At 35.3% G+C, this 20,548-nt stretch overlaps 1 protein-coding gene across 5 annotated transcripts in view; it reads right to left on the bottom strand.

Annotated features, from left to right (window-relative positions):
* Window positions 1-20,548, bottom strand: part of SYCP1 (synaptonemal complex protein 1) — a 117,986-nt gene that overhangs the window by 70,618 nt on the left and 26,820 nt on the right. For all 5 annotated transcript variants that reach the window (XM_058538870.1, XM_058538875.1, XM_058538873.1 and 2 more), the window contains 3 exons: window positions 4,818-4,912; window positions 4,174-4,358; window positions 2,856-2,923 (listed from right to left, as the gene is read on the bottom strand). In XM_058538870.1, coding sequence (XP_058394853.1) covers window positions 2,856-2,923; window positions 4,174-4,358; window positions 4,818-4,912 — 348 coding nt within the window. The remainder of the gene's footprint in view (window positions 1-2,855; window positions 2,924-4,173; window positions 4,359-4,817; window positions 4,913-20,548) is intronic.

Below are 20,548 nucleotides of genomic sequence, written 5' to 3'. Positions count from 1 at the left end.
AACCAAATCTCACTTACTTTTTAGATCTCAGTTGAAGGCCATCCCTGATCACCAAATCTAAATTAGGCTCTATTGTTTTCTTACATTGTGTTATTTTCATTTCCTTCATAGCACTTATCCCAATTTGTGATTAAATATTTATTTGTGATTATTTGTTTTTATGTCTCCCCAAGTAGAGAGCAAATCTCATGAGAACAAAGACCATGTCCATTATGTTCCTAATTACATACCCAAAGATAAATGAGGAATAAACATCTAAGTCTAAATTCAATAATTATTATATCATCTAGTAATCAAAGAAACAGCAATAGAAAAAACTAGAGGGAGATCTCTTACATAACCAGAGTGAAAGCAAACACAGGTACAGATACAGAAAAATGACCAGAGGAATAAAACCTGTTTAGAGCAATATTAGACTGAATTGAAGACGGGAGACACATGAAGAAGCAAAGTAAACTGCACCAAGTAAAGAAACTGAGAAAAAATTATTTGACAAAGATTTTGTATTTACAATTGGCTTTAACTTACTTGGTATGCACTACCACACTCTTTAAATGAGCGATGAAAAGACAGCTGATATTTAAAAAGTTTGAACTTAGGCAATGAGATGGCTCTTAAATTTGCAACACAGAATAGTCAGATTTGTATTTTTAAAGGAACAGTCTTGCATCAGTACAAGAATGAACAAAAGGTAGATAAGAAACAAAAAGATTGATTTTCAAGCTATTGCAATTAGTTCTGGTCAAAGATGTCTGGTCCAGACCTAATGCCAAGATACAAAGGGTAGAGCAGGCTTTATCTGAGCGGTGCATACAAAAAAGGGGTCTTGGGATAAGTCGATGATTTAGACAATGGAGGCAAAAGGAGGAATACTCTACACAAGATGTCAGCCTACGAAAATACCATCAAGGAATAATGCAAAGTGTAGCCAGGAAACAAAGCAATAAGAATGAGGGCTATTGCAGTAAGATAGAAGCTTATGAAAGAAAGGCAAAGCAAACAGAAGCCTAGTAAACACAAGGGATGAACAAAGGTGAGGACAATGTAGGGTAACCCGAAGCATGGTTTGATGATTAATCTGACAAATACCATTTGTGTTCCATTATGTTACTCACACGCACCCTCTGCTGGGCTAAGAGAACGTGCGTGAAACTCTAAAAACCAGGAAAGAAGAAATGAGGACTTGATCTATTCCCTACACCTTAAAGTCTACTTTTAAAATCTACCCTCTTCTATAAAGCCTTTTCCAACTCTGCAGTCCACATTGACACCTTTGGCTTCCTCTTGTTATCAGCATTAACACATCTCCACCATTAAGAAATCTATAACCATTCACCCCAAATACATAAATATGTATAAAACGCCAATACATAATTATAGTCTATGTAAATTTGTAAAATAGAAATATTTGTATTATGATATTATTCATTATAAAACATATGTAAAGCATAAAACATAAATAGAAATAGAAGTTCTAATATTTCCTTCCCTTATTCTAACAGAATTCTTGCACGCTCCCTTATTTGGAAACACTGCTCTAATGGTTTTATGCGTTCAACTTTTCTCCCACAATTAGAGATTTCTCAAGAGCATGGTATTTTACTTCTAGTATATGTTCCCACAGCACCTCAGACAATGCTAAGAAATATACACAGAACTGTGTCACAGTTCTAGAATTCCTTATCCGAACTTCTCATAATATATTGTTCTATTATGAGAAATATCACATCAAGCATTTTTTAATATGACAGTAATAGCCACTTAATTTCAATATCAGAATAAATTGTTACAAATAAATATCCATTAAAGATATTTTAATGACTAAAACTATTCCTTTAGTCTACAACATTCAATTGAACAATTCAAAGAAAGTAGATATTTGCAGTGATTTTAAACAGTATGCTATGCTCTGAAGGAAGATTTAAAAATTGGATGAAAAATGCATTTACAATCATTCTAATATAAACTAATACTAAAAAAATAAAATTATTCACCATTGGATAGCACAATTTTGGATGCTCAAAGGTTACTCTAGTCTACAGTGGAAAATTAAGTATTGCAAAAGGAAAAGTATAAATAGGGTTTATAAGTTCAACCAAACATCCTAATTGTAAAGGTATAGATAGGGTTTATAAGTTCAACCAAACATCCTAACAAGGCAATATTACCTACAATTATTTTAATTATACAAGTACTCAAAGCTAATAATAAAGCTTACAGAAAGTTATGGAGATATTCTAGAGAAACACCTGACAATTCATTAATTATTTTAATCTATAAAAATAATTTTTTTACCAAAATTGGAAAAAAATGCTTTTATATCTTTATAATTCTCCACATTTGTAGATATGAAGATTTGTAAATATAAAGCATAGAGCTATTAGAATTGGCTAACTAAATGATCATAAATTCACAAAATAACTATAGAACTTCTCTCTCTTTTGGCCATAAAAGTTGTTGAACATTAACAAGACCATATGATTTAAAACAATGCATTTTCCTATAATTAGTTCATAATCCAACATGACTAATCAATGAAATTTCAAAATTCAGTTAAAATATAACAGACACTTCCCACTAAGAATGATTAAGGCTTCTAAATCTAAAAATAAGGAAAACAGACTACAAATATCTCTTAGGCTCCTTACACTTCTAGATATCTATGAACTCCATAATGATACTGAATAGTCTTTCTCAAGGTTTAAATTTTATATATTTGAAAAGGAAAATAAAAAATTATCAAATAATCACTACTGGTAAATGACAGGGGAGAAACTATATTTTATTCTGAAATAGTGTTTATGTTCTTATAATTGACTAATATTATCATGAACATATTATTCTCAAAATCTTACCCAATTCACTTGATTTCTTCTGAAGCTCCATGGTAAGTATTTTCAATTGATCCTCACTTTTTTCCAATCTTGTAAAATATATTAATTTACAATGTAAAATATTCTTTTAGTCAGACTTCATCTAGTAACTAAAATTGGTGCAATTCAGCAACGATATCTTAGCACAGATTCACTCATTCAATTATTAAACATTTTTTGAGTACCTACTCTGTGCCAGATAGGATAACATTTCAAAATAAGATATTACTATTATAAATACATAGTTGTATATTAACTACATCTACATAAACCCTTAAAGCTTATGGTCATAATTTATCTCTTAGCTATTGATGATAATCAAATTAATAATCCTAGAACTCTGAAAGAAAGTGAGTATGTTAACTACTATTATACTGAATTCTGCCTTAAGAACAATATAAATATGAGAACTCGTACAATTCGCTTAACTCCTCTGGCTTTCCATTTTCTCATCTATAAAACTGAGGTAACTGGAACAGATGACACCTAAGGGCCACTTACAATTTTAAAATTTGAAAATCACCTGGATAGTGAATCAAGAACATATAAGATTAGCTGAGCTAAAAAAGCTATCTTTTCTGCCTTTGTCATGCACAAGCAGTGGAAAAGAAATACTGCTAGGGCCAGGTCATGACTTTAGAGAGAAGCTTGTTCCTCTCTTTCATCCTACTAGACTTTAACCCTAATGCTAATAGGACAAAAATAATTACCTAGGCCTCATAAGACAGCTTTATATGAATATTTCTTTAATATAAAGCAGTGAAACACTGAGTACGTTTTTAACTCAAGTTTTAGACAAACTCCTATTTAGATGAAATGCAAGTAAATAGTTTATTTTATACACAATCATATTCATTAACTCATTAATCCATTAATTTAATAAAAATGTTTGCATACCCACTCTATAGCAGGCTAGTTGTTCATTTTATAAATCAGAAAGATTATAGACCCCAGTAAAATGAACCCCACAGCCTAGGAAGTTATTTCTGTGAAGCTAATAATAATCCACAGTTTAAGTAAATATGTCATATCATTGCATCAGCACTTATGAGCTTGTCTATACTGCTTGACTCTACGGCAAAGCGTGCATGGGAACTATCCTAGAGAATACCTCCTATCCTTTTCTAGATATCTGCCTACCCATTACAAACTTTTAAAATGTATTTTCACTACATACATTAAAAATGTGTCTTGGTTACAGTTGTCATAGGAATTAAAAGTTAGCAGACAATGAATAGAAAATGGCCCTGAATATTAGAAGCAAATTGTTTTTATACAGCTAAATAAGAGACTTTTTTACCTTTGCTGTTCTGTTGTCAATAATTCTTTCAAGTTGCAGACAGTAGTTTTAAGTTCAGTAACCACAAATGAATGAGCAGCTTTAGCTTTATTAAATTCTTCCATTTGAGCTTCTTTTTCTCCAGTGAGCTGATATATTTTTTTGGTTGCTATCTGTAAATCTTCCTCTAAAGCCTTTTGAGTACCCTAAATGAAATAAAAGACAAAACAAAAGCTATGATCCAAGTGTCTTAAGAAAAAAAGCTGAACTCATCTGCTTCCCTCCCTCCTTATCCTCTCACCCCTCTCCTCTACCCGACCCTGGCCAATGTGGAATGCCTACCTACTACTCTTATTTCAATTCACCATTCTTCCAAAGCCCACCTATAATCCCAGCCTCTCCATGGAATCTTCCTAGCCAATCCACGCATGGTGTTCTTTCAAGTCTTAGAACTATTGCAGCAATTTTTGTCTGAATTATTCTGTTGGTACTTAGCATAGTCTTCTATTATAGTTACACTTTTTATCCCATGTCTCTAAACTATAAGCATTTTGTAGACTGGGATATGAAGCTCTGGGTCCTTGTACATAGTACTAGCATTCGATAAATATTTGTTGACTGAGAGTGTGAGGCTTATCACACACGAATCAGTTTCTAAATCATACCACATTTCTTTGCAAAGACATTTTAACATCTTCTAGTTCTGATGTCAAATGATGCTGCTTCTCATTTGATTCTTTTAAGTTTTCATTCTGCAATTCTAAAAGAAAAAGTTATAGATAGGTAGTACTTAATAGAAAATGTATACCAAGAAAAATTATTTGTAACAATTACTTTTTTTCCTCCATTAGGTGCTCCAAAATGAGAGAGAATTATGCAAATATAGATGCACTGACATTGGTCATCATCAACTTTTATTGACTTTTCATGATTGTCTCCCAAGCACTCAAAGGAGAATATATAAGGATTTTTGGTGCTACCTTTTTAATAACAGCTCAACATTGGAAACAACCTAAATATCCAACAGGAGATAGATTAAATTATGGTAGTACACACATACAATGGTATACATAGTATACCATTGTATACTGTATCAAATGATGATACAGACTTTATTTATTGATTACTAATTTGGATAGATAGTCATAAAATATCATAGAATAAAAATGGCAAGTTAAAAACAGTATTTATATAAATAGTGCATGTGAAAGGAAAGAATATACACAAAAATATTAAAAGTAATTTATCTCTAATGGTGAAATTATTCATGATTTTATTTTCATTAATTGCCTATCTTGATTTTTAACTTTTTCTAAAATATTACAGTTATTTATTTAAATATTACGGAAGAAAGTTTTTGATTCCACTTAATAGCTAATGTTTACTAAATACTAAGTGCCAGGTACCAGTCTATGTGTTTTACATGTGTGCATTCACTTTTAAACCTCACAAAAACGCTACGGGAAAAAAGAAGTTCATGCTATTCCCTGGGTTCAAATTATACTATTTCCTCTCACTAGCTACCTAGCCTTGGGAATGATACTTAACCAGTCTGTATCTACTTTTCCCACCTGGAAAATAAGAATAATGATAGTTATTTATATCTTAAAGGGTTGCTGTTAGGATTAAACAAGATAATGCAACTTAAAATGTTTAACCAGGGTCTAGCATACACTCAGTAAATATTAAATATGATTATATGATGATAATGATCGTGTATGCTAGAAAGTAGACCATAAAATTCATGGTATTTACAATATAATTAGCAGGCAGACAAATAATCAGTGATAAGTGCTGATGAGTACTCACTAAAAGTTCTGGGAATAAACATACAGGGGGCACCTAGCCAAATAGGATTAGTAAGAGTTAGAGGTCAGGGGAGACAGACATAGAAAGGGAAAGTTCAAGGCAGGCTTCCAGAAAGTGACAGCTGAGTTGAAACATTTAAAGCCAATAAGAATTAACAAGAGTAATGGGAGTTGGGGGAGAAAAGAAGATCACAGACAGGTGAAAGAGCATGTACAAAGGCAAAACTGGAAGAGACAGGATGACAGACACATCCTGGAGTCTAAAGAAAAGTTATTTCAATGAATGCCATGAAATTTAATGTATGAGGGAGGAATCATAGCAGATAAGACTGGAAAGATAATAAGGATAAGATCATAACAGGATTTATATGACTTGCTCAGAAGTGTACATTTCATAAGTCATGAAGACCATGAAAAACAAAGAAGGATGTTAAGCAAGAGAATGATGTTTCAGGTTTATATATTTTTAAAAATTCCATTCTGAAAATCTATATAAAAATAAAAGGGTTAGTGGTCTAACTCTGGGGACCAAAAAAATAGGAAAAGTAGATCTGGAGAGAGGGAAATGATAACTAAAGACTGCTGTGTTCGCTATGATACTATTTATTATAGTCTGCTAATAAATGTCTCCCCTGAGAGATTATAATTACAAACTAGTCCTTAGGCATGTGTGGCAACTGAATGTATGCTGCTTGAATGTTCTAAAAAACTTCAAGCCAAAACTTAATTTGAATTGCTCCTAAGTTCCCCCAGGATCCCAGAAGCTGCAAATGCAAATTTTCTCTGTAAAAATATACTTCCAATCCAGGTCTTAAAGAATCTCCACAGATGAAGTCACACAACCTCACAATCAAAAACCACAAGAGGAAAAAAAGCATCATGAGCAGAGTCAGCAGAATGAACAAAAGGCAGCCTTGGATCGGCAAAGATTTCAGATGTTAGAATTACTAGCTATGGATTGAAAAAAAAAGTATTATTTCACTCTTTAAAAACTAAAAGAAGTAAGAACCAGCAAGGAGTGACGTCAGCGCCATGGCGGAGTGAGCTTTCCTGTAAACTCTTCCGCCGATAAGATACAACAAAAGGAACAGTCACAGACCAACAACCGACTCCTAGACAGCGAAAAGGAAGATCGGAAATATCCACACTGCCACACATCTGAGAGTGGAACATGCTGGGGCCCCTGGAGGAAGTGGGGAGAGGTAAGGAGAACATCTCTCTCTCCCCATCAGAACAGCGATCCCGGTCCGCGTGGCTTCCAGAGGCAGGGGAGGAGTGGCCCTCTGCGGGGAAACTGTAGCTCTTCAGGCTCTCTCAGCCAGTGGGAAACTCCCACACAGAGGACTCAGAACTGCTACAGGGGTACCATCAACATCTGAGCACCCCAGGAGAGCGGATAACAAGGGGCGAGCGAGACAGCCCCCATGCCAGGGACCCAGCAGGCAAAAGAGAGAGCCGCTCACCCTCCCCACATGCCAGACACCGCAGCTCAGCCCACCAGACCAGACCAAGTGGCCGGCCAATCACAGCAAGCCGCCGGGGCAGAGCGCAGGGGGCTCAGATTGCACAGCCCTTAACCACCACACAGTGGCGGCAGGTGGAAATTGCAACCCGATATTTCCAGGATGAGGAAAAACAAAGCCAATACAGGAACCACAATGCAAAGGTACATGAAATCACCAGACCAGAAGGAAAATGACAAGCACCCAGAAACCAACCCTGAAGATACAAAAATCCATAACCTAAATGACAGAGATTTCAAAATAGCCATCATAAAAAAACTCAACGAAATAGGAGATAACAGAGACAAATAATTCAACGAGATTAGGAGTTTCTTCACAAAAGAGATTGAAATCATAAAGAAAAACCAATCAGTACTGATGGAGATGAAGAACACAATGGAGGAGATAAAGGAGAATCTGGAATCTTTAAAGAACAGAGCTGACAATATGGAGAAAATAATTAGCATTATAGAGGATAGGAATACAGATATGCTCCAGATGGAAGAGAAGAGAGAACTAAGACTAAAAAGAAATGAAGAAAGTCTCCAAGAAATATCTGACTCTATTAGGAAATGTAAAATAAGAATTATAGGTATTCCTGAGGGAGAAGAAAGGGAAAGAGGAACACAGAGCCTATTCAAGGAAATAATAGCTGAGAACTTCCCAAATCTGGGGAAGGAGCAGGAAATACCAGTAAGTGAAGCCAATAGGTCGCCTAAATATGTCAACAGGCAAAGGCCCACCCCACGACATATGGTAAGGCTGGCTAAAGTCAATGACAAAGAAACAATATTAAGGGCAGCTAGACAAAAACAAAAAATAACGTACAAAGGAACTCCCATCAGGCTCTAAGCGGATTTCTCAACAGAAACCTTACAGGCTAGGAGAGACTGAAATGATATATTCAAAATACTAAAAGACAAAAACTTTCAGCCAAGAATACTCTACCTAGCAAAAATATCCTTCAAATATGATGGAGAAATAGTAACTTTCCCAGATAAACAAAAGCTAAGGGAGTTCTTGGCCACGAGACCCCCCACTACAAGAAATACACAAGAAGGCCCTCAGGCCTGAAAAAAAGAAGAGAAAGGGAACACAAAGCTTGGAGCAAGGAGAAAAATAGGTAGACAAAATCAGAAAAATAGTAGATCTTTACTGGAATAGGTTAGCAACCACTTAAATACCAAAATCAAAGATCAAAGGAAGGAATTCACCAAAAATAAATATAACCTCATCATTGTAAACACACACCCACAACACAAGATAGAATAGGTATAACAAGAACAACTTAGAAGGGGAAGAGGAAAGAGATTGAACTGACTTAGTATAAGGAAATAAGAGGCCATCAGATAATGGACTATCTCATACACAAGATTTTTTACACAAAACTCAAGGTAACCACTAAACAAATAATCAAAACAAAATCACATATGATAAACAAAGAGAAAACTAGAAGAGTCATAAGACAGACCAACCAAACTGAATTGGCAGACCAAAACAAATGGGACAAAAAACAAAGGAAATGCAAAAGAACCGGAAAATAAGTGACAAAACATTAAGCCCTCATATATCAATAATTACCCTAAATGTAAATGGATTGAACTCTCCAATCAAAAGATACAGAGTGGCAGGATGGATTAAAAAGCAAGACCCAACAATATGCTGCCTCCAGGAAACACATCTCAGCTCTAAAGACAAGCACAGGCTCAGAGTGAAAGGATGGAAGACAATACTCCAAGCTAATGGCGAACAAAAGACAGCAGGTGTTGCCATACTCATATTAGACAAAGCAGACTTCAAGATAAAACAGGTTAAGAGAGACAAAGAAGGGAAATATATAATGATAAAAGGGACATTCCACCAAGAAGACATATCAATTATAAATATATATGCACCCAACATAGGAGTACCAAAGTACATAAAGCAACTATTAACAAACCTAAAAGGAGACATTAACAACAACACAATAATAGTAGAGGATCTTAATACCCCACTTACATCAATGGACACATCATCCAGACAAAAAGTCAATAAAGAAACAGTGGACTTAAATGCAAAACTGGACGAGATGGACCTAGTAGACATACACAGAGCATTCCATCCAAAAACAGCTGACTACACATTCTTCTCAAGCGCGCATGGAACATTCTCAAGGATAGACCATATGTTGGGAAACAAAGCAAGCCTCGATGAATTTAAGAAGACTGAAATCATAACAAGCATCTTTTCAGACCATAATGCTATGAAACTGGAAATCAACTACGAAAAAAAAACTGGGAAAGTGACAAAAATGTGGAGATTAAACAACATGCTACTGAACGGATCATTGATGAAATTAAATTCATCAACGGATCATTGATGCAATTAAAGGAGGAATCAAAAAATATCTGGAAACAAACGAAAATGAAAATATGCCATACCAAATCATATGGGATGCAGCAAAAGCAGTCCTGAGAGGGAAACTCATAGCGATACAAGCCCACCTTAACAAACAAGAAAAAGCCCAAATAAGCAACCTCAAATTACACCTAACAGAACTAGAAAAAGAAAAACAAACAAAGCCCAAAGTCAGCAGAAGGAGAGAAATAATAAAAATCAGAGCAGAAATAAATGAAATTGAGACTAAAAAAACAGTAGAAAGGATTAATGAAACAAAGAGTTGGTTCTTTGAGAAGATAAAATTGACAAACGCTTAGCCAGACTTACTAAGAAAAAAAGAGAAAAGGCTCAAGTAAATAAAATTAGAAATGAAAGAGGAGAATTGCAACGGATACCAGGGAAATACAAAGGATCATAAGAGAATACTATGAGAAATTTTACGCCAACAAATTGGACAATCTAGAAGAAATGGATAAATTCTTAGACTCATACAATCTCCCAAAACTGAACCAAGAAGAAATGGAGAATCTGTATAGACCAATCACAAGTAAAGAGATTGAAATAGTAATCAAAAAATAAAAGTCCAGGACCAGATGGCTTCTCCGGTGAATTTTACCAAACATTCAAAGAAGATTTAATACCCATCCTTCTCAAACTATTCCAAAACACAGAGAAAGATGGAACACTTCCTAACTCATTCTATGAGGCCAACATCACCCTGATACCAAAGCCAGACAAAGACAATACAAAGAAGGAAAATTACAGGCCAATATCGCTGATGAACATAGATGCAAAAATCCTCAACAAAATATTGGCAAACCGAATACAGCAATACATTAAAAAGATCATACACCATGATCAAGTGGGATTTATATCAGGGACACAGGGATGGTTCAACATCCACAAATCAATCAACATGATACACCACATCAATAAAACAAAGAATAAAAACCACATGGTCAATAGACACAGAGAAGGCATTTGACAAAATACAACATCCATTTATGATAAAAACTGTCAACAAAATGGGTATAGAAGGAAAGCACCTCAACATAATAAAGGCTATTTATGACAAACCCACAGCCAATATCATACTCAACGGGGAAAGACTGAAAGCCATTCCTCTGAGAAGAGGAACGAGGCAGGGCTGCCCACTCTTACCACTCTTATTCAACATAGTACTGGAGGTCTTGGCCAGAGCAATTAGGCAAGAAAAAGGAATAAAAGGAATCCAAATAGGCAACGAAGAAGTGAAACTCTCACTATTTGCAGATGACATGCTTTTATATATAGAAAACCCTAAAGAATCCATTGGAAAACTATTAGAAAAAATCAACAACTACAGCAAAGTCACAGGGTACAAAATCAATCTATAAAAATCAGTTGCATTTCTGTATGCTAATAACGAACTAACAGAAAGAGAGCTCAAAAAGATAATACCATTTACCATTACATCAAAAAGAATAAAATATCTAGGAATAAATCTTACCAAGGAGGTGAAAGACCTCTACAATGAAAACTACAAGACATTATTGAAAGAAATCAATGATGACATAAAGAAATGGAAAGACATCCCATGCACGTGGATTGGAAGAATAAACATAGTTAAAATGTCTATATTACCTAAAGCAATCTATAGATTCAATGCAATCCCAATCAGAATCCCAATGACATTCTTCACAGAAATAGAAAAAAGAATACTAAAATTCATATGGGGCAACAAAAGACCCCGAATAGCTAAAGCAATCCTAAGAAAAAAGAACAAAGCTGGAGGCATCACAATCCCTGACTTCAAAACATACGGCAAAGCAACAGTAATCAAAACAGCATGGTACTGGTACAAAAACAGACACACAGATCAATGGAACAGAATTGAAAGCCCAAAAATAAAACCACATATATACAGACAGCTAATTTTCGACAAAGGAGCTAAAAACATACAATGGAGAAAGGAAAGTCTCTTCAATAAATGGTGTTGGGAAAACTGGACAGCCACATGCAAAAGAATGAAAGTGGACAGTCTGCTAGCGCCATTCACAAAAATTAACACAAAATGGATCAAAGATCTGAACGTGAGACCTGAAACTATAAAACTCATAGAAGAAAATATAGGCAACACACTATTTGACATTGGTCATAAAGGAATCTTTTCAGATGACATGCCTGCGCAGACTAGGGAAACTAAAGAAAAAATAAGCAAGTGGGACTTTATCAGATGAAAGAGCTTCTACAAGACAAACGAAACCAGAATCAAGATGAACAGACAACCCACCAGCTGGGAGAAAATATTTGCGAAACATATATCTGACAAGGGGTTAATCTCCATAATATACAAAGAACTCACACAACTGAACAACAAAAAAGCAAACAACCCGATCAAAAAATGGGCAGAGGAAACGAACAGACACTTCTCCAAAGAAGAAATACAGATGGCCAATAGGCACATGAAAAGATGTTCAACATCACTAATCATCAGGGAAATGCAAATCAAAACAACACTAAGATATCACCTCACGCCTGTTAGAATGACTATAATCACCAAGACAAAAAACAACAAATGTTGGAGAGGATGTGGAGAAACAGGAACCCTCATACACAGCTGGTGGGAATGCAAACTGGTGCAGCCTCTATGGAAAATGGTATGGAGATTCCTCAAAGAATTAAAAATAGAAATACCCTATGATCCAGCTATCCCACTACTGGGAATCTTTCCAACAAACCTGAAATCAACAATCCAAAGAGGCTTATGCACCCCTACGTTCACTGCAGCATTATTCACTATAACCAAGAAGTGGAAGCAACCTAAGTGTTCCTCGACTGATGACTGCATCAAGATGTGGTATATATATATATATACAATGGAATACTACTCAGCCATAAAAAAGACAAAATCATCCCATTTGCAACAACATGGATGGACCTGGAGAGTATTATGTTAAGTGAAATAAGCCAGAAAGAGAAAGACAAACACTGTATGATCTCACTCATATGTGAAATATAAACCAGCACATGGACAGAGAAAACTGTATTGTGATTACCAGGGGCAATGGGGGTAGGGGGTGGGCACAAGGGGTGAAGGGAGACATATATATGGTGATGGACAAACAAAAATGTACAACCCAAAACTTCACAATGTTATAAACTATTAAAACATCAATAAAATAAATAAATAAATAAATAAATAAATAAATAAATAAATAAATAAAAACTAAAAGTAAGGAAGATATCCATAAACTAAATAAAACTTCTAGAAATGACATAAAACTGAAACTGAAACTGAAACTTCATTGGGGTAATGGGTGAGGTATGTCATTCAAACAAACATTCCTCTAAAAGGAATAAAAATTCAGGATCAAATATTAAGAATATTAAAACCATTAAACTCCTGATAAAATAATAAGAAATTACCAGGCCAAAAGTGAAGGGAAAGTAGAAATCTTAAGGTGCAAGAAAAGTCTAGAACCTGCTTTTGCCCTGAGGGCATTTGCAGATCCTGGCAAAGTTGGACTTTTGATTTGAAATTACAACAGGGTAAGGAAAAGAAATATGAAAATTCAAAGACTCTATAAGTTAGACAGTCCAAGAATTTAACCTTTGTATGATAGGCTGGAACACTCTTCGTGTAAGGAAGAAGCAAAAGTAAACCAACCCTCAAGCAGATCTGCAGTCCAGGTTCACATTGTACCAGATGGGTAGCGCCATCATCCACATGGCAAAAGTAAATGAAAATCCTCCCAGAAAAAAGTTACCTACATACTAGGCAGGCTTTAAATTATTCCTACACATAATTTTTTCAAGAAAAATGATGAACATGGAGTCACAGACAACAATGCACACAAGAAATCAAGGCACTTTGACTAAAAATTACCAGAAACAAAAGACAGAATGAGGCTCACAAACATTTAATATAAAGAATTATTACAAAGAAACTATAAAACAGCTACCCTTAGTATACTTAAAGAAAAAAACCTTTAAAATAATAAGAAACAAAAAAACTCCATGAAGTAGAATAGCAGATTCAAAAAATAAGAATAACACCTTAAACATCTTAATAACTGAAAACAAAATGGAAAGGTTCATACTGGGTGAGAAACAAAGGAGAGAATTAGTGAACAACAAGATAGATGAAAAGAAATCCAGAATAAGGCACAGAAAGGCAAAACTTTGAAAATATGGAAAAGAGATGAAGAGTCACAGAAGACATAGTTAGAAAGTTAACATATATTTTACTCAAAGTTCCAGAAAAAGAGAAAACAGAAAATAGAGCTAATACAACAAATTGAAGAAAAGCAATAATAAACGACACTAATTCACAGATTCAAAAAGCTGTAAAATAAAATTAAACCCATATCTTAACATATCATACTGAAAATGCTAAGAATCAAGGGCAAAAAAAATCTGAAAAGCCACAAGAGAGGAAAAAGATATCTTATCTTCAAAGGTTCAACATTTAGATTGACAACTGACTTCTTAAAATCAACAAAGGAGGCCAAAAGAAAGCAGGATGATACCTTCAGTGTGCTAAAAGAAATTTCTGGAAATAACAGTGTGCCAATCCAGAAATACATATCATGCAAAAATATCCTTTATGGATGAGAATGATAAACAAATTTTCAGACAAATAAAATGCAAGAGAGATGACAAGCATATCCTCACTAAAGGATATTCTAATTATTCCTCTTTAAGGTGGAAAGAATATGATCTAAACGAAAGGTCTGAGATGCAAAAAAAAGAACTAAGAGCAAAGAAAGAGGAAAATTTACAGGTAAAACCAAATAAATATTTTCTATATAAAAGAGTAATAATAATGTCTTGTTTATAAAATTATAATACACAACAAAAATAGGAGAATGGAATTAAATGGAATTAATGTTCTCAAGTCCTTCAATAACCCAGGAAGAAGGTAAATGTATTGACTAACTTTACACTTTGAAAAGTAATAGATTCATGTTGTAATCTCTCCAGTAACTACTGAAAAAACAGAAACAGATTATATAACTTTCAAAGAAGTCAAGGGAAAAAATTGGAATAATAAAAAGTAATGAAACCAGGACTTCCACTTCCGAAAGATGGAGTAGATATACTCCCTACTGCTTCCAAGTACAACCAAAAACCCTCAATGTTATATACAAAACAAATATAAGAAGACTTTGACAAGTGGAGAGAACAAGGCAGAGCAGCTAGAGACCATTGGACCTGAGAAACAACATAGTAGTAAGACCCCTGCAGAGATGGGGTGGAGGAAGTTGGGTTTTTTGTTTGTTTGTTTGAGGTTTTGTTCTGTTTTGTGTTTGTCTCACATACTCCAGACTTAGAGCTAAGGAAGCCAGCAACCTGGAAACACCAATGGGCACAGACAATTGCTCCAAAAAAAGTCTGCTCTCTCTAGCAAAAGGACAAGAAAAGGGACAGCATAACAAGACTCTACACCAGCCAAACACTGCAGAAAAAACTGTGGCTCCACCCATGCCAACAAATTCCAAGCAGTGAGCCTAGGCTTCCAACCTAATGAGGCAATGATGAGGCATTATAACACTCCCATCGAAGTGGTATCAGAGAAGGTCAAATAGGGAGCCACATCTTTCATCCCCACCAACCAGCAGTTGAGCCCCCTACCCCTAGCAGTGGCAGTAGAGATTACAGAGGGAGCCTGGATGTCCACCTCCATCCAGTAATAATAAGGCACACCTCCCACTCCCGACTTGGGTGGTGTCAGAGGAGGCCTAATAGAGAGCAATAACTTTCACCAAACCCACAGTAATGAGGCCATTCCCACCACGGTGTCACTGGAGACTCCACAAGGAAGCCAGAACTCCCAACCCAAGCAGCAATCACAAAGAACTCCCCTCCCATTCAGGTGTCAATCAAGGCCAAGTAGGAAACCTGGACTTCTACCTCCACCTCCCCTGCCAGAGCAGTGTAAAAGCCAGCCAGCTAAAACAAAAGAAATAAGATCCAGAATCTCATTACATAATACGAAAATGTCCAGGTTTCACTAATAGTATCTTGTCATAACAAGAACAAGAACAATCTCAAACTGAACAAAAAAGACAATCAATATATGCCAACATGAAGAGAGATGTTACAATTATCTGACAAAGATTTTAAAACAGCCATCATAGAAATGTCTCAATGAGCAATTACAAACACATTTGAAACAAATGAAAAACTAGAAACCCTCAGTAAAGAAATAGAAAGTCGGGGCCGGCCCCATGGTGTAGTAGTTAAGTTCGGCGTGCCCTGCTTTACTGGCCCAGGTTCACAGGTTCGGATCCCAGGCACAGACCTACACCATTCATCAGCCATGCTGTGGCAGCGACCCACATAGAAAATAGAGGAAGACTGGCACAGATATTATTAGCTCAGGGCTAATCTTCCTCAAGCAAAAAAAAAAAAAAAAAAAGTAAGAAGATTGGCAACAGATGTTATCTCTGGGTGTATCTTCCTCAGCAAGAAAAAAAAAAAGAAATGGAGAGTCTCATCAAACAAACAGAAGATGTAAAAAAGAACCAAATGGAAATTTTAGAACTGAAAAAACAATAATCAAAATAAAAACCTCAGTGCATGAGCTCAATGTCATAATGGAGGGGCCAGAGGAAAGAATCAGTGAACTGAAAGATATGACAACAGAAATTAGCCGATCTGAACAAAAGAGAAAACAGACTGAAAAAATATTAACGGACTTCCAGTCTCCAGTTCCACATTTAAGGAGCTTGGAAGTTTGCACTCACCCTAACAACAAGTAAAAAGCTGAACAAACTGAAAAATCAACAACTCTTCTTAGATCCATAAGAAAAGCAAGGGCACAGAGCAAACCACTGCCCTCAAAATTCGAGAGACTGACAGAAGAATACAGAGAATTACAACTTACCTGAGGAGAAACTCTCAAGCTGACACCTCCGTGGGAACCAGTACTGTGGTAGGAAAACCAGAACTGTAATAGACAAATTGCTAGAGGCACAAGAGTGGACAGGTCTGAGAGTTAAAAACGCCAGGGAGACCCAGTTCTTGGGGGGGCGGGGGGACATTTTTGTGAGCTGTACACCAGGGGCTCAACCAGGTTCTCACAATAAATATTCGAGAAAAATCCCCTCGTGCTAATAAATTATAAGCTAAAAATTTACCTGAGGAAGTTAGAAAAAGAACAGCAACATAAACACAAAGTAAGTAGAAGGAAGGAAATAATGAAGATAAGATTACAACTTTAATGAAACAGAAATCAAATATACATTAGAGATTACAAAGCCAAAACATTAAAAGACAAGGGAAACTGGAAATAAATTTATGCAAAAAACTTAGAAAATTTAGAGGTAAAGTGAAAATCCCTAGAAAAAAATTAATGGCGTGAAATCAGAAATTTAAAAATGACCCCCCTAAAATTAATGAACAATAATCATAAATCTAGGACCAGATTACTTCACTAGTAAATTCTACCAAAATTTCAGGGAAGAAATAATCCAAATCATACTTAACCTTTTGCAGAATATACAAAATGAGGCAACACATCCAAACTCAAAATCTGATAAAGTATGAGAAAGAAAAATTACAAACCCATTTAATTTATGAACATAGATGCAAAAGTCCTAAAAAAAACCTTAATCAAGTAATATATAAAAATGAATGAAACAATATATAATAAAGGTAGATTTATAACCAGGGATAAAAAGTTGTTTAACATTAGAAAATTAGGTTTAACACTAGAAAATAACATTAGAAAATAATCACCAATAAAGGAGAAAAATCATATGACAATCTCAATATATGCCCCAAAAAGGCATTTGATAAGTCAATATCCATTCATTATAAAATTTCTTGATATATCAGAAACAGACAGTAATTCTCTTCTGGAAAGCAGGAATGCAATAATAAATAATTGCATTCCCAGAAACCAGCTTCATGCCTAGCACAGAACAGAAAGGAAATTAATAAAAGTTGAATGGACGAATGAATGAGTAATGGTTTAAAAGTGTAATACAGAGCCAAAAGCAAGTTACCAACTGCCTTCCAACTCCACTGTACATGGATTGTGGGACAACGTATAGCCTCCATTCAAAACGACAGCAGAGGAAGCAGAAACCTCAAGTTTCGTTAAAGCCAGAAGGTAAAGAAAACTTGTATTAATAGGCTGAAGAAGAAATAATTTTATATATTATATAGAAAGAGAAAGGGTTTCCAAGACACAGTTTGGAAAGGAGAGGACAGGAGGTTAAAACAGGGAGAAGGGTCAATATTAAGAGGAGAATGAAAGAAAGTAATAGGTTTTAATCAAGGATGACTGACATATAGACCCATCGAAAAACCCAAATCCCTCCAAACAGAATCCTACTTAAAAGTATAGTATTCTAGGGCCGGCCCCGTGGCTTAGTGGTTGAGTACGAGCACTCCGCTACTGGCGGCCCGGGTTCGGATCCCGGGCGCGCACCGACACACCGCCTCTCCAGCCATGCTGAGGCCGCGTCCCACATACAGCAACTAGAAGGATGTACAACTATGACATACAACTATCTACTGGGGCTTTGGGGAACAAAAAAAAAAAGGAGGAGGATTGGTAATAGATGTTAGCTCAGAGCTGGTCTTCCTCAGCAAAAAAGAGGAGGATTAGCACGGTTGTTAGCTCAGGGCTGATCTTCTTCACACACACACACACAAAAAAGTATAGTATTCTTAATGCACAAGAGAGAAAATAAATAATCAGAATTTTCTCCCCTTAAATTTTTTCTTAAATCTTTGATGACTGATACTCTTTAGCAAGCAACAAATATTGGCAAGTGACAAAAATTAGGTAATAACAAGCAAATATCAAGAAGAAAAACAAAAATTAGCAGATCATGATTAATCTAAGCAGATAGTTCCAGGAAGAATGGAGCAGTTTGTAACAGACCAACTCTCCTGAAAACAACTAGAAAAGACAGAAGCAAATCGAAACAAAAAGGACTAAAGAAGCTAAGATTCATAAGAAAGACCTGAGAAGTGAACTGACCAACTGACATTTGCTGATTCTGGGCGTGAGCAAGAAGCCTAGACGCTGGCTTGGCCCTGGCAGAGGGCTGCTGCTGGGGAATAGAAAAACCAGTGTAGTTTTAGGAGTCTCAAAGAGCTGGAGAAACGAAATTGGAGACTTGAAAAACCTCATATACTTGGCTACTTCCCTTCATTAGGCTCAGCCTTTAATTGGATTAAAGTAATCAGCCCACCACATTCCCAATTTCTCCCTAGCAAACAAAAGACAACATCATCTGGAGCCTCTAACTTTTTTATAACATGTCAAAAATTACTGGGCACACCAAAAGATAAAAAAAAATCACCAAAAAGCAAGATCAAAAAGAAATATAAAGTAGAATGGTAGTTACCAGGGGCTAGGAGGAGGAGGGAATGGTGAGTTATTGCTTAATGGGTACAGTTTCAGTTTTGCAAGATGAAAAGAGCTCTGGAGATAGATGGTGGTGACGGTTGCACAACAATGTCAACATATCTAATGCCAATGAACTGTACACTTAAAAATGGTTAAGATGGTAAATTTTATGTTATGTGTATGTTATCACAATTTTTAAAAAAGAAACAACAGAAACAGACCAACAGGTAAGCCAGATATTGAAGTAAAAAGAGAATAGCTATGAAATATTAAAGATTAATATATTCAAAAAAGATAAAAATGTCATTTTTAAAAGAGGAGAATTTAATGAGAGAATTGGAATCTTAAAAAAATAATGAAATGGAAATTTTAGAAGGAAAAAAATATGATTAAATTTAAGAATTCAGTAGGTGGATTTAAAAGCAAATTAGACACAGCAGAAGGCAGGATTAGGTAACAGGTCAAGATATCCAAGCTAAAACAAAGAGAAAAACAAATGGAAGATATATACACATGGAAAGCAATGAAAAGTAACTTAAATGAATACATTTCAGTGGTTATGAGTCTGCAGAATCACACAGAATTAGTTATTTATTACCAATAAGTTGTTTCCAGTTTATATAAGATTAAATATTCATTCATCCTAACACTACTGAACTCCTATTATGTACATAGTAATATGCTGGGTACTAAAGTTACAAAGACATTTACTGAGACACAGAACCTGCCCTCAAGACACTCATAGTCACAAGAGACAGATGAGTAAGGCTTAAGCCCTTCTTAAGAATAAGGAGTTGAAGATTGGTGGTTGCCGGAGAAGAGGGTGGTTGGAGGACAGGCAAAAGGAGTGAAAGAGGTCAAGAGGTATAAACTTTCAGTTATAAAATAAATAAGTCATGGGGATGTAATGTACAGCATAGTGACTACTTTCAATAATATTGTATTGTATATTTGAAAGCTGCTAAGAGTAAATCTTAAAAGTCCCCATTACAAGGAAAAAAAATTTGTAACTTCATATGGTGATGGATGGTAACAACTTACTGTGGTGATCATTTCACAGTGTACACAAATATCAAATCATTATGTTGTATATCTGAAACTAATATAATGTTATACATCAATTATACCTCAATATAAAAATAATTTTTTTTAAAGAATAAGGAGTTCACTAGAATCCAGCTAACATATTTGGAGTGGAAGTAGGAGGCTCATTTTGGGTAAAGGAAGTAGCCAAAGGCATGATGGTGAGATAAGAAGAACATAAAATGTAGGGGAAGTTAAACAATTTCAATATATCTGAAATACAGGATATAGTAATGACAGTAAGGTCAAACGAGCAGGCATAGGTTTGCAGG

The sequence above is a fragment of the Diceros bicornis genome, chromosome 4 (assembly GCF_020826845.1).
Source record: "Diceros bicornis minor isolate mBicDic1 chromosome 4, mDicBic1.mat.cur, whole genome shotgun sequence".
Classification (NCBI taxonomy): Eukaryota; Metazoa; Chordata; class Mammalia; order Perissodactyla; family Rhinocerotidae; genus Diceros; species Diceros bicornis.
Note: the sequence above shows the minus strand (reverse complement) of the source record. Positions and strands in the feature narration are given on the sequence as shown.